General features: G+C 40.0%; 1 protein-coding gene across 3 annotated transcripts in view; it reads left to right on the top strand.

Annotated features, from left to right (window-relative positions):
- SMPD3 (sphingomyelin phosphodiesterase 3) overlaps positions 1 to 12,929 on the top strand; it is a 98,873-nt gene that overhangs the window by 64,012 nt on the left and 21,932 nt on the right. For all 3 annotated transcript variants that reach the window (XM_085071799.1, XM_085071801.1, XM_085071800.1), the window contains exon 2: positions 800 to 2,422. In XM_085071799.1, the coding sequence (XP_084927925.1) occupies positions 1,091 to 2,422 (1,332 nt within the window). In that variant the 5' untranslated portion in view covers positions 800 to 1,090. The remainder of the gene's footprint in view (positions 1 to 799; positions 2,423 to 12,929) is intronic.

The raw sequence follows: 12,929 nt of genomic DNA, 5'->3' as shown, positions 1-12,929 counted from the left end.
TTGTCCCTTATTTCTTTGAATTCAAACAAGTTGCATAAGATTGGCAAAGTTATGCTAAGCTAATAATTGAAACAAAACAAAAAACTCCCAAACCCTCCCTTAATCCAACCTTTCCAATTTCCATCTAAATAGTTCCATCAGGGAAAAGCTACAGAAGAACCTGTGTTCCCTTAAATGTAACTGACTGCCTGGTGTTGGCAAAAGGTGCAGGTGAGCAGTGGCAGGAAAGTAGTTCCTTTTTCTTCTATCGTTCTCCCTCCTGACTCCCCTTTTTATTTTTAGTCAGGTTTGGGGCACTTTCTGACTCTTCCTTTCCTATATGATTTGTGTATTAGCTACTTTGTTTTGCTTTTGAAAAAAATTATAATTTTGTCCCCATCCAAACTGATTTTTCTCATTCTATTTTAAAATTTGATTTCTATCTCTAGTCAGTTTTTCTAACAAGGCCCTGTCATGATCTTACTAGGTTTTTCTTTTTATAAGATCAGGCCCCTAACAACTCAATGTCTTTGGTTAATCATGACATTTACTAAGTGCCTCAGGTCAGAATTTCCCAAGTGGTCAGACAACTTTTGAAAGACATGATCGACAGAGGAAAGATGTGAAACTGTTATTTATGTTTGATTAGTATGGCCTTCAAAGCTGAAAAGTGGAATTTAAAACCAGTAATGTTAATTATGATTAATGTATATTTTGCTCAAGTATTCACTATATGTAATAAGACTTTAAAGCAGATTCATTTTTTCTTCCAATAACTGTTACTTAAACTTCCAATATGTTTTGTGTTCTGTTTCTACAGATTTCTGTTTTGCCCCTGGAGAGTTTCGTGATGGCAGCCCCCAGTGAACAATGACATCCTTTGACAAATATAGATGCCAAAAAGCCAAACGAAAACAGTGGCCTTGTTTCATTTTTACTCCAACACAGTGAAATGGTGCTCTTAAGGTTTTGTTATTGACTCTCACTGGAAAAAAACCCAAACTCCTGACCAGATCTTTTTCCCCCCCAGCCCTCTCCCAGTGTTCTTATGGATGCTTGACCCAGTGACATCATGTAGTAGGCCCTGAAGTGTTGTCATAATTGAGTTGCAATGGTTTTATACACTTCTCCATTTCCCAACAGCTTTCTGTCAGTTCTGCATTCTTTTTCCTGGGGCCTGATTTTCCCATGTTACTGGCTAGCAGACAGGCTCGTGGGCTCATTTGTTCCAACCACCTATGAGAAACGTCAAAGAGCAGACGACCCATGCTATTTTCATGCCCTCTGCATCATTATTACCACTCCCATCTACTTGGCCCTCTTGGTAGCCTCTCTTCCTTTTGCTCTGATTGGCTTCTTGCTCTGGTCCCCGCTCCAGTCGGCCAGAAGGCCCTACATCTACTCCAGACTGAAAGACAAGAACCATGCCAACGGAGCCACACTGCTCACTGAATGGAAGGCTGCAGGGAGTGGGAAAAGCTTCTGCTTTGGCAGTGCCAATGTCTGCCTGCTGCCCGATTCTCTGGCAAGATTTAATAATGTTTTCAATACACAGGCCAGGGCGAAAGAGATTGGCAGGAGGATCCGAAATGGGGCGAGCAGGCCACAGATTAAAATATACATAGATTCTCCTACCAACACATCCATCAGCGCAGCAAGTTTCAGCAGCCTGGTCTCCCCCCAGGGTGGAGATAATCGTACTGTTAATGCTGGCATCAAAAGGACAACATCAATGGAGTATAAAGGAGACAACTGTGGCTCGAACAACGGCGAGGAGAGCAGAGAAGATAAAGGTGGAAGTGGAGAGCCACATGAGGGAGAAGAAAACACTTGCATCGTCCGTATCAATGGCGAGGAGAACGGCCACATGTCAGACACAGAAACAGACACCGTCAATGGCCAGGCTCGTGCCAGTGGCCCAACAGAGCCCTCACTGGAAGGTGATGCCGAGATCTCAAAAACACCAAACCACAAGCAGAAGGAAGGAGATTCTGGGAGTTTAGACAGCTACTCTGCCTCACGAGAGTCCCTAGTCAAAGTGCGTGTTGGAGATGGAACAGTGGACCAAAGCACTGTCAACAACAAGCTCCTCTACAAAGCTTCAGTCATGAAGAAGACTTCAGTGCGGAAAAAGAAACACACAGATGAGACCTTTGATCATGAGATCTCTGCTTTCTTCCCTGCCAACCTGGACTTTCTGTGCTTGCAGGAAGTGTTTGACAAAAGAGCTGCGGAGAAATTGAAAGAGCAGCTCCATCACTATTTTGAATACATTGTCTATGATGTTGGGGTCTACAGCTGCCATGGCTGCTGTAGCTTTAAGTTTGTGAACAGTGGTCTACTTTTTGCCAGCCGCTATCCTGTTATGGATGCTGCCTATCACTGTTACCCCAATGGAAGAGGAATGGACTCCTTGGCTTCCAAGGGAGCCTTGTTTCTCAAGGTAAGAGCCTTTTTGAAGCTGTGAATATTGACTCTATCTATGTGCTGTTATAAAGTTACATTATTTTCTCATTTCTGTCAGAACTCAGAGGTAATATTCAGACTTAGATTTCCTGATAGAACCTAATGGGTTATTGCTATAACCTATATGGGTTTTGTGGCCTAAATAGTGTGTTAAAATGCTGGATGTGCATGAAATAATGAGGGACTTCTGGAGGTAAAACTCAAGTATAATTTCAAGAATTAGAAGTTGAAGTAGTTTTCATAATATTTTAGTTTCTTTCTTTACAGAAATCTCTGTAATAAAATGCATTCATTCTAAGCTTAATGTGAATACAGTACAATGGGAATTACTGTTGGAAACAAGCTTTTGCTTGTGTATTTGTCTGGCAGTCAAAAGACAATCAAAAGTCTAAATGTCAGTAAAACAAAACTGAAATAATTGCAGTGAAATGTATGGCTACTCCTCTCTCTTGGCTGCAAAAGAATTAGTAAGGAGAGATATGAAGAAGAATAAACAAGACAAACGTGCCTGGGACACTGGGGAGCACAGAGCTTTTTTGCTTTATTAACACAGTTTACTTAAATTAACTAATGGTAGAGAGAACAGAAAGCCTGGGGTTATATGTCTGTAAATCATGAAAAGCAGAAATAAAAGTCTGTATGCAATGATTTGCTTTTTCAAGACTAGTGGCTGTTCATGCTTGATTCTTGGGAGAATATGGCTGAGCTCTTTCTAATTTGGAAAGTGGGCTCTTCTAATTTTATCAAGAATCAAAACATTTTGCCAGACATCCAAGTCTGTAGACCCAAACTTAGAAAGATCTGAAAATCTCCAGAACATTGAATTTCAGATTCTGTGCTTTAATCACAGTTTGGAATGGGTTTCACTAACTAAAACCTGAACTTCTTTTCTAATATTGGCAAAGTACATCAGATGCTCAAATTATATGTACTTTCTCATCACAAGTCCTCAACAAAAGCCATTAACAGCCATTAAAAATATGGATTGTGAATAAAGATCAGTGGGGGGCTTTGTACTCCCTGTGTGTAGTTCTTAAACAAAGCAAAAACTTTTGGTATTGTAGCTTCTGCAAAAAAATCCCAAATATTAGATTTTTAGTTCTGATAATAGTTTGGTATTTCATGTCCATTTGACATAAGCAAAAGCCAATCCCTATTTGAATATAGGTTTCCAAAAACAGAGTCTAAGCTTTCTAGGGTGCACTCTTACGTGCTTATAAACAGCAACAATTTATTTTTTTTCATCATAAATTGCTGCAAGCTAAAAAGGAACATGGATGTGTAGTATAAATATTCCTGGGGTCACAAGGACTACCCTTGAACATATGCATATATTGGGGATTAAGAGATTATAACCAATCTGTTTTTAACTGCCCATTGCTGAGTCATTGATTTGCCACCCTGCTAGGCAGGCTGCAATGTCTCCATTTCTCTTGCAGAAAATTAAGCCTCTTTTCAATATTCCACTGGGATGATGAACTTAATTATGGATCCAACTTGTTAAATAATGTTACAGTTGAGCAGGGAATAGAGACCAATTATTATGAGGTTCCAAAGACAACTCATTTCTCTTAAATATAACAAAATTCTGCTCAGCCATAAGACTATTCTTCCTCCTGTCTGTGTCATTATGATGTACTGTTCTTCATACCTAAAATATTTTTCATTCTGAGTTAAGTCTATCTTGACATGAATTTACTTTGTCTTAACTGTACATTAAATGACCAGTTGTACATAGGTCATTTCTTTGATGACAACAACATAATGTAATAATAATTACTTAATTTTGTCTTTGAAATAAAGTAGGTTTAGGGGCTGTTTTTCTTGATGTGTTGCTTAATCAGCAGCTGAGTGAGTGGGGACTCCAGAGACAAAAACTGCATACAATAAATAAAAGCCTGGAAGCCTGGTTTATTTTTGAAGTCAGTGAGAATCACTGCAATGGGTAGCAGGGAGCTGGCAGAGGGTATCAGAGCTCTGGTTGGCAGCTGTTGTTCTGGCCAGCACTCTGCCATTCCCAGAGTGCTCATCTCCCTGCTTCCTGCTGGGACTTTTACTGGCTCTTACAGAATGTTGAATGTGTATAATACCAGCCAGTCTTTCAGAGAAAGAATCTGATTCTTGTTCAACAAGTCTGATTGTCTCCTTACTACAAATGTAACTGTTAAGGAGATAAATTAAAGGTCTCAGAATGAAATATTTAAAGGAAGTTGAAATATTTTGAAAAAGGCAAAACTGCTTTGGGGAACTCAGTCACAAACCAGATCCCTTTTGCCCTTGTACAAGTGCTTTGTGCATTTTTTAGTTTCAGAATGGGTTCTGTTTCCAGTGAATAAGAAATTATTTTCCATTGCCCTCATCTTCCCTGCTGTGTCTTCACTATCTAGATTGTAAAGTTCAGGTAGAGATTTGGAAGGATTTGAGAGATTTGCTTAGACATACAAAATTATTTTACCTGAGAGACTTACAGAGCTCAAGGATTATTATTAGTAGCTGTAATAACAATCAGCTCTTACCTACTGCTTTTCATTCCTGTGTCTCAGAGTGCATAATGAAGAAAGGTCAATATCTGCTTAATAAAAGGAGAAACTAAAGTACAGGAAGGTAAAGTGATTTGATTGTGGCTTAACACCTAGGGTGTCACAACCAAGGAGCCAAGTTGGAAGTCAATTACAGAGGCTTTTAGCACTGTTTCATGCTACCTAGCAGCTATCTGGAGACCTGTGCAAAGGAAGTCTGCCTCTGTTCTCCTAAGGATGTCTGCCACAAAAGGTGCTGCTGCTGCTGCTATTTTCCTGACAGAGATCAGACTGGCTTTTCCATCTGTATAGGCTGATGCTTTCCAGGTCAGGATGAAGACCTGAGGATGACGTAGTTGTGAGTAGTATTGGGTGAAGTCTACTTTCTGCAAAGCTGGAGGACTTATTTGCATTTAGCACTTGGAACTCTTCATACTCCACCAGTATTTCTGTCTCCAATCTGAGGGTCTCACTGGGACATAAGAGAAACACAGTCACAAAAAAAATAGCTTATATGAAGGGGGAAAATGTCACATCCAAGTGACAGTTTCATGTCTGAAGTGTTAAACCATTGTTCCTAGTTGCCACTAAAGACTCAGAGGAGAAGTTAGCAAATATATAAATCATCCAATCCATTTTCATACTTTGACAGTCTGGGCCCTTGGGAGACCCTGCCGTGACTCTGTTCTAGTGTTGCATTTCACATTAATTTAAAATGCTGAAGAGAAGAGCCCTTGAGTCACTTGTAGGTTTTATAACTCCCATTGTCTCTGCTGCTGCTCTGCAGCAGATAGAGGTGGGAAGTGGGACTGGCAGAGACTCTGTGCTGGTGACTGGCACTGAAAAGCTGCCTTGGACAGCTCTGTCTGTAGTGTGGTGCAGATTGCAGTAGTCTCAGCTCCTCTGCAGCTGCTGGTTTGACACACACATAATGTTGATGCACCGTGGTTTGGATGGATTTAAAGGGAGCTGTAAAACACACATCCTTTTCAGAAAGTGGATGTTGATTTTGCAAATCAGCATTGTCAAATCGAGTTTAAAAGGTGTCAATGAGTGCTGAGCAGAAATTGTGTAATGCATCACCTGTCTGTAATTTACCAGAAGATTTTAAAATGTCAGCATCCTTCTTGAGACAGGGGATTTAGTGTGGAGCCTTAGCTATGCTCTGCCAGGGATGCTGTGTAAGTTTTGGACAGTAGTGCAACAGTGGAAAGCATCCTTAACTTGACCTGATGAGTTTGTCCATTTTTCTCCAATATGGACAAACTCACCATGTGTATCAATCTAATAAAAACTCACTTCTGCTGACAAATTTTGCCTCTCTTATCCTTAAATGGTAGTAGTTGCAACTGTAATGTAAATCTAAGCTATCCAAGAGATGTAGATGCACAGTCAGAGTCAGGAGGTGAGTGAAAGAGGCATCATTCTCAAAATGGCTGTTAACTGAGGAGAGAGGTTTTGGAGGCTTCTTCCTCCCAGTGAGACAGGGAGAGACAGGAGCATGTTGTGTAGAAGATTGTTCTTCCTTCTGTTCCTAGTAGGAAACTATTCTGGTTTTTGGCATCTGCCACCAGAGTCAATTTTAGCAAAAACAAGAATTCTTAGTTAAAACACAGTATGTGAACATAATGCAAAACTACAGTCTGATGTGGGAAGTTTGAACAGTTAATAGAATTCTTCAAAATCAAAAGAAAAAAAATGCCATGTGGATTTTGCTAAATTTCTGGAAGAACTTGTGTTTAATTAATTCCTCAGGTTATTAACAGATTTACTTTTCAAATTCTCTGAAAATGAAGGCTTTTCTCAGGGAGTACAGTAATTGTGCAGAGAACATGTTATTATTCATTGCTTAAAGGAAACCTAGCAACCTTTGCTTTGTGTGCAAAGCTCAACTTGTTTTCCAAAGAGCTGATATGGTGGTAACAGATGGTAGAAGGAGCAGCAGCTCTGATTGTGAAACTGCTTTGAAGCACAATTTTTACTCTTTTCTCCTCTTGAGGAGCTTGCTTTGTGTGAGAAAATGAGGGTTCCCTGAATTAACCTCTGCGATTCTCCTTTTTGGTATTTCTGATGCAGATGCATTTCGCTTTGGTAATTTAAGCTGCTTTGCTGTCCCAAGCCAACTGGTGTGTGCTGTGCCTGGCAGTGAAGGGGCAGCTGTGGTGGAGGGAAGCTTTTGGACCTCAGCATTGCACAGAAAAGGGGAATGGCTGCTTTCTGACCCAGTAAAAGAACACCTAGAGTTTTCAGTGGTTAGATTTTCTTGTCCTTGATCAGTTGTCCAGTATCTGCAGTTACCCCAAGATGTATGAAAGAAATGTCTAGTGCTGCTCATGAATTTGTTTAGATAACGTTAAAGCTGTGCCATTTAAGGCAGGAGGGTAACCTAAACATTTTCCACATGCTGAGATTCTGCTGTAAAATGTTAATGCAGCAATTGGATGGAGTCCAATAAACTGTCTGAGGCTTTTTAAAAAAAACAAAAAGACCCTACCATGGCACTATACCGTGTTCCTTCACTTTGATATAATTAATGCTATTAATCACAGTCCTTTTCCCCTTCATTAATGGGCACAAATAAAAACTGTTGTGCAGAATGAAATGCAGATTTGAGATGTGAGTTGTGGGCTTTATCCTCTTCAGAAGAGTCCTTCATTCGTGGCACCAATTTGCAGCCACTTTCCCTCACACATAAGCTTAATGAAGCTTTGCCAAATAACTAATTCTCTGAGTTAATGGAACAGTAATTGTCACGTGGCAGGTGGGAAAAAATAGGATTCTGAAATAATCAAGTGCAAATGTAGCTAGAAAGAATTACAGAGCACCAAAAATTTTTGAGCTGACTTCTAGAATATTTTAAACTTTTAAAATTTCATATACATAAATAACATGTTTAAATAATAAATTAGTGATTTAACTAATGTGTCTTCTTTAGAAGCTGCTACATATTTCTGAAGGCAAAAGGCAGAGCTGCTAAAGGACTGAAAATAACATAGATCTTTTTGCACCATGTCTAAGCTAACCAAAAATACATCTTTCTTGGGAGTTATGACTAATCTAAGTCATCTCTGTTGAACAGGAATGTTTGAAGTGGGAATGTGAGTAGCTGCAAGTTCTCCTTGGCATCTTCTCTTAACAGGAACAGGAATGAGGCCTTGGGCACACAGCTGGACTGGCTGTTCCAGGGAGTTTCTTGATGCCAACTCTCCTGCTTGTATTGGAAATTTGCTGAAATGGGAAACAAGTCCAGGAGCAGTTGATACAATTTGGAAGATTACAGAAATGTTGTACTGGAAAGGAAACAAACTGTATTTTCCATTTCTTCCCATCCTCTTGCTCGCTGTTTGCTCATTATACTTACAGTGGGTTACATAATGCCATCCCCACTGCAGTGGAAATAGGGAGGTACAAAGCCTGTTCCCAGCACCTCTCAGAGCCTGAACCTGGAGTGTGAGTGGAAATACCACTCCTCATGCATGTGCAGTTGCTTTATCCACAGTAATTCAGTTGAATCTCAGGCTCTTTTTAAGGGAGTTTCCCTTGAACTTAAACAATATTGGCTACATATGGTAAGATGAATATTTCTGTGGGAGTAAGTCACTGTCATGTCGATTGTAAATTCTGCTTCTGTGCCCTGCACTTGCTCTCTGTCTGGGGTGTTTTATTTCCAACACAAAGAGTTACTCAAGGCCCCTGTGCAGATGATGTTCTTTACAAATGCAATGGTCATGCTTTTATTTTTAGGGAGAGAGGAGTTTTTTCCCAGAGCATGCAGGAGTACTTTCAGCCTGGTTAGTTTTTCTTCATAATATGACCATCCTTAGTGTGGTTCTTGTCATAACTGTGAATTTGCTTCCTGTAGAGCTCTGTACTTTGGTCACTCACCCTCTTCCAAAGAGCAATGCAAGGAGCAGAACTATGGTTCACATTTATTTCAGTGCAAAACTGACAACTTCATGGTCACCTAAGCGGATGAAATGGATGGTTTTGCTTATTTACAGCCCAAGATGTGATTAAACTCTACTGGCTGAAGCTGGAGCTTTGCCATGGAGATCCCATCTCCCTGAAGGAGTCTCAGTGTTACAGGCAGGTTATTTACCTTTCCTAGCTCTGGCTTTATTGGCCACATGTAGATTGTGGAGAACTTTTCCCAGGAGTTCTCAGAATGCCAAAATTCTAGCTCTCATCTGGTTTGCTTACCAGGATTTGCTTCCTCTGAGGGAAAGGGTAATGGCATATGCTTGGGCTTGTATGTAATTAACTCCTTTGTTTTGGAGGGTACACATTCAAAAAACTATCTACTTTAGTTTGGATTTTTTTTTAATGGCTCCCTCCTGGCAATGTGAAGCTTCTAGAAAATGTCACTAAAGATCAAGTTCTCCTCATAACAAATGCTTTGGTTTTGTGTACATGTTATTTGTCAGTATTTGAGACTCTAAATTGGTTCTTTATTCAAGTGAGATTTCTCATGCACAGCTCAAATTTTTAATCATTAAAGAACATTTCCATCCAAGCACTTGATGATTCACTAACACAACAATGACCTGTTTGAAGCTGTTTTTCAAGGTGGTAAAGAAATAGCCCAGTACTGAGGTAGCATTCCTATGGGTTTTGTTTAAGTATCTGTTGGTGCTTCTCTTGATATCCAGATGTGAGAGAATTGTTTTGCACCACTGGAACAGATGTGTGTAAATATAAACTCTTAAAAGACAAGGTATTTGTCAAGTTTGCAGCTCTGTATACTTACCATGCTAGCATATGGGAAACATGAGATGTGCAAGATTTTCCAGTTAGCTCAGGAAATTCCCATGATAGCAAGCAGTGTGATTGAATTTAAAGTTGTTTTCCCTTGCTGTAGCTCTAAAATTTCAGCTCTTCCTACTTGTTAGTTTTTTTTCTTGTCAAGAAAGATCTTTCTACCATAACCTTGTTGGCTTGATTTCTTTCATGAGCAGTTTGTTACCTGATACCACTCTCAGTGAGGACAGACCACTCCTCAAGCTTTTGAAAAACAATTCTAGGAATATATCCAGTTTTGCACAGCACAGTTGCAGCGTGGTCTCTCCAACAGACTGTACTAATGTGCCATGGCATTGAGATGAAATCTTTTAATAAAAAGGACTTTATGTCAAGTACTTTTGTGTGCTTTCTGCAGCAAGTACTTGGAAAACAAAATTTTGGAGTGGTCAGTTTTGCACTTATTTACTTAATTTACAGGTAGGGGACAAATATGAATATGTAGGAGCAGAAACTGGCATTTTGGATTCCAAACACACCCTTAGTAGGCTTTCCCCCTTAAAGGAAAAAGTGTCTTTCCCATCTTGAGCTTTTTATGCCCTCCTCCCAAGAGCAAACAAAATGTAATGATCAGTGGTGTAATAGGGATCTCAATCCCCTCTTAGCTTCTCAGTGTTTGGCTAGTTGGATTATTGCAAATATAGTGAGAGTTGGAGTATATATTGCATATTTCAGGATTTTGAAAAATTTGTTTATGTGAAAATTATATAACTGGGACACTTTACTAAACCACAAATAAGTTTTCTCAGTTTTAATTTTAGCTCTTGCTAACACTAGAGCTTAACAGGTTATCACATGCCTTTTTCCTCCTGTAATAACTACCCTATTTTAAAACATTAGGACTCTATACTTAGATATTACCTTCCTAGACATTTCTATACACATAGAAGAGTGGTTCATGGTACAACCAAGACTGTATGATGATTTTTAGAAAGCAGTATCTGAAGTAGGTCCCTGCAAAAGGGTGATTCAATAAATGTGTTATTGACACACAGCTACCAATATAGAGCAGCTGAGGTGAACTGGAGTCAGGTTTATGGTGACAGAGCCACTCTACCTTATTTGTTTACATATATTTCCTTTCTAAACGTGACTGTAGAAGTTTCTTCTGTGTTAAACAGCTAAAGTTACATTTGTGAAGTGCTGACTTGGCAGTGGTGGAGCCTTCCTGCCATGACCCACGTTGGAGGCTGAGCTGGAGGCTCAGTGTTGTCTCCCTGCAGTGCTGCCACGTCGCTGCCCCAGCCCAGTCATCACCAGAGAATGTGCCCTGGAAAACACAACAGGCTAAAATAGCTACAGTACTTGGCCACATGAAAAAATGCTTTTATGCTGAATTACAGGGCTTGTAATATTTCAGAGGTCAACTAGGTTTCCTGTCTGCACAGCCCGTAGTCCTTGTCCACCTGTGAAATACCAAATTAGACTGAATAAACAGATTTTTCTTCCTATTTTACTTCAGATCGTATTTAATACAGTAGTGCCTCTACTGTAGCTGGGAACTGACTAGGAGGCTGCAAAGATATTTATTTACTGTCCTTGTAGTTATCACAAATATTTGCCTGCATTATGATTATACACCAAATATACTCTGTCTAGTGGTTTCCATCAGTACTGCCACTCAAAAGAAACTGCAAACCCCTACAAGTCAAAAAAGCTGAAGGAAATGTGAAATCTGAGAGAAGAGCTGCTTTGGATGCACTTCCATGCTGGCACTTTCCAAGGAAATTCTAATTATGTTAATGTCTTCAGCTTTTGCTTTTGAGCTTTATTTTGTAAATTAGCAGAGTGTTCATGCAAGCCCCTCTCCTTTCCCCATGGACTGTGTGTTCCAGCAGAGCCCTGGGGCACCACCCCTGGGGGCATTTGCTGCACTCAGCCCCCTCCATGCAGCACAGCCAGCCTTTATCCTGAGACATTTCTTGCCATTCTTTGAGAGCAAAAGATCCCAAGTCCATTTTAGCACAGATCTGTGCACACAGGGATACTGAACAATACATATTTATTTGTGGTTAATGGAAATTAGTATGATCCTCTACATAAGTTGGTTGAGGAGTTCAAGGCCTTCTCAGGCACTCCATTAAGGCTGCACAGGAAATTCTAAAGCCTGTTTGAGCTGACTTCTTTTTTCTCAATTGGGTTATAATTTATGTTTGGATGTTCAGCTTTCAGACTTAAATCTTTTTTGCTTTTTGAATAGAAACGCTGAAATTATTCCATCTGCTTTAGTCAGTAGAGGGATTATAGGGAGCACATTCCTGCTATAAGGCAGAACACTTTATGTGCAGTATTTTCCTTCCAGAGTGCTTGTGGTGGATGACAATTGAAAGGTGTATGACATCCACACTTCTCTGCTGCAGGAGATGCTGCACATTTGCAAACTAGTGGAGACTTTTTTATAGTTGAAGGGTTTCTAAATAGCGTTGGAAAAAAACTGATTTTGTATTACTAAAGTTTAGAAAATGTGGTTCATACATCTGCTTGTCCTAGACAGTAGAGGAAATCAACTGTTTTCCACTTTTCTACTGAAATGGCATATATTGCATAAAAGAGTTGGAGAGAAAGCTCCTTATGATTCAGCAGTGACACTGAGACGTTCAGGCAGCCTGAGGGAGGAGGGAGAGGTGTGTGCAGTGAAGCTCCTGCAGTGAAACCATCCCTGACAGCCACCCAGCAGAGCTGCCCATCCTCTGAGACTGCTGCAATCTTGTGCATTTAGGAGAATCTCCTCCTCTGGGGGTGACTGCACCAGTGATTGCCTGTATTTTCCTTGTCTCCCTCTGCCTCCCTGAAGCAGGTTAGCTGAATGGAAACAGCAATAAGAACACTATCAACATCCATTTGTGAAATCATCTAAAAAAGGGCTGAACAGACTGAGGACAGAATAATGCTGGTTGTTTATTAGCTACTCCCCTGGCTGGCACAAACCCTCAAAGTTAACAAGGCATTGTTAAGTACAAATGACTTCTAAATTCACTTACTGCAAAGCTGTCTTTTGAGTTATAAGATGAATCAGATGGTTCTTGGATAGCTGAGAAACAAGGAAACCAACCAAGCTGACAAAATTGTGTCCATATGAAATGGAACTCTGCTTGTTATTTAGCAGTGTCAGATAAAATTTGAGCCTAGCCTTGTGAAGGAAAGTCATCTGTGGTGGTGTTTTCTGAG

The sequence above is a fragment of the Lichenostomus cassidix genome, chromosome 11 (genome assembly GCF_008360975.1).
Source record: "Lichenostomus cassidix isolate B80296 chromosome 11, HeHo_3.0, whole genome shotgun sequence".
Classification (NCBI taxonomy): domain Eukaryota; kingdom Metazoa; phylum Chordata; class Aves; order Passeriformes; family Meliphagidae; genus Lichenostomus; species Lichenostomus cassidix.
Note: the sequence above shows the minus strand (reverse complement) of the source record. Positions and strands in the feature narration are given on the sequence as shown.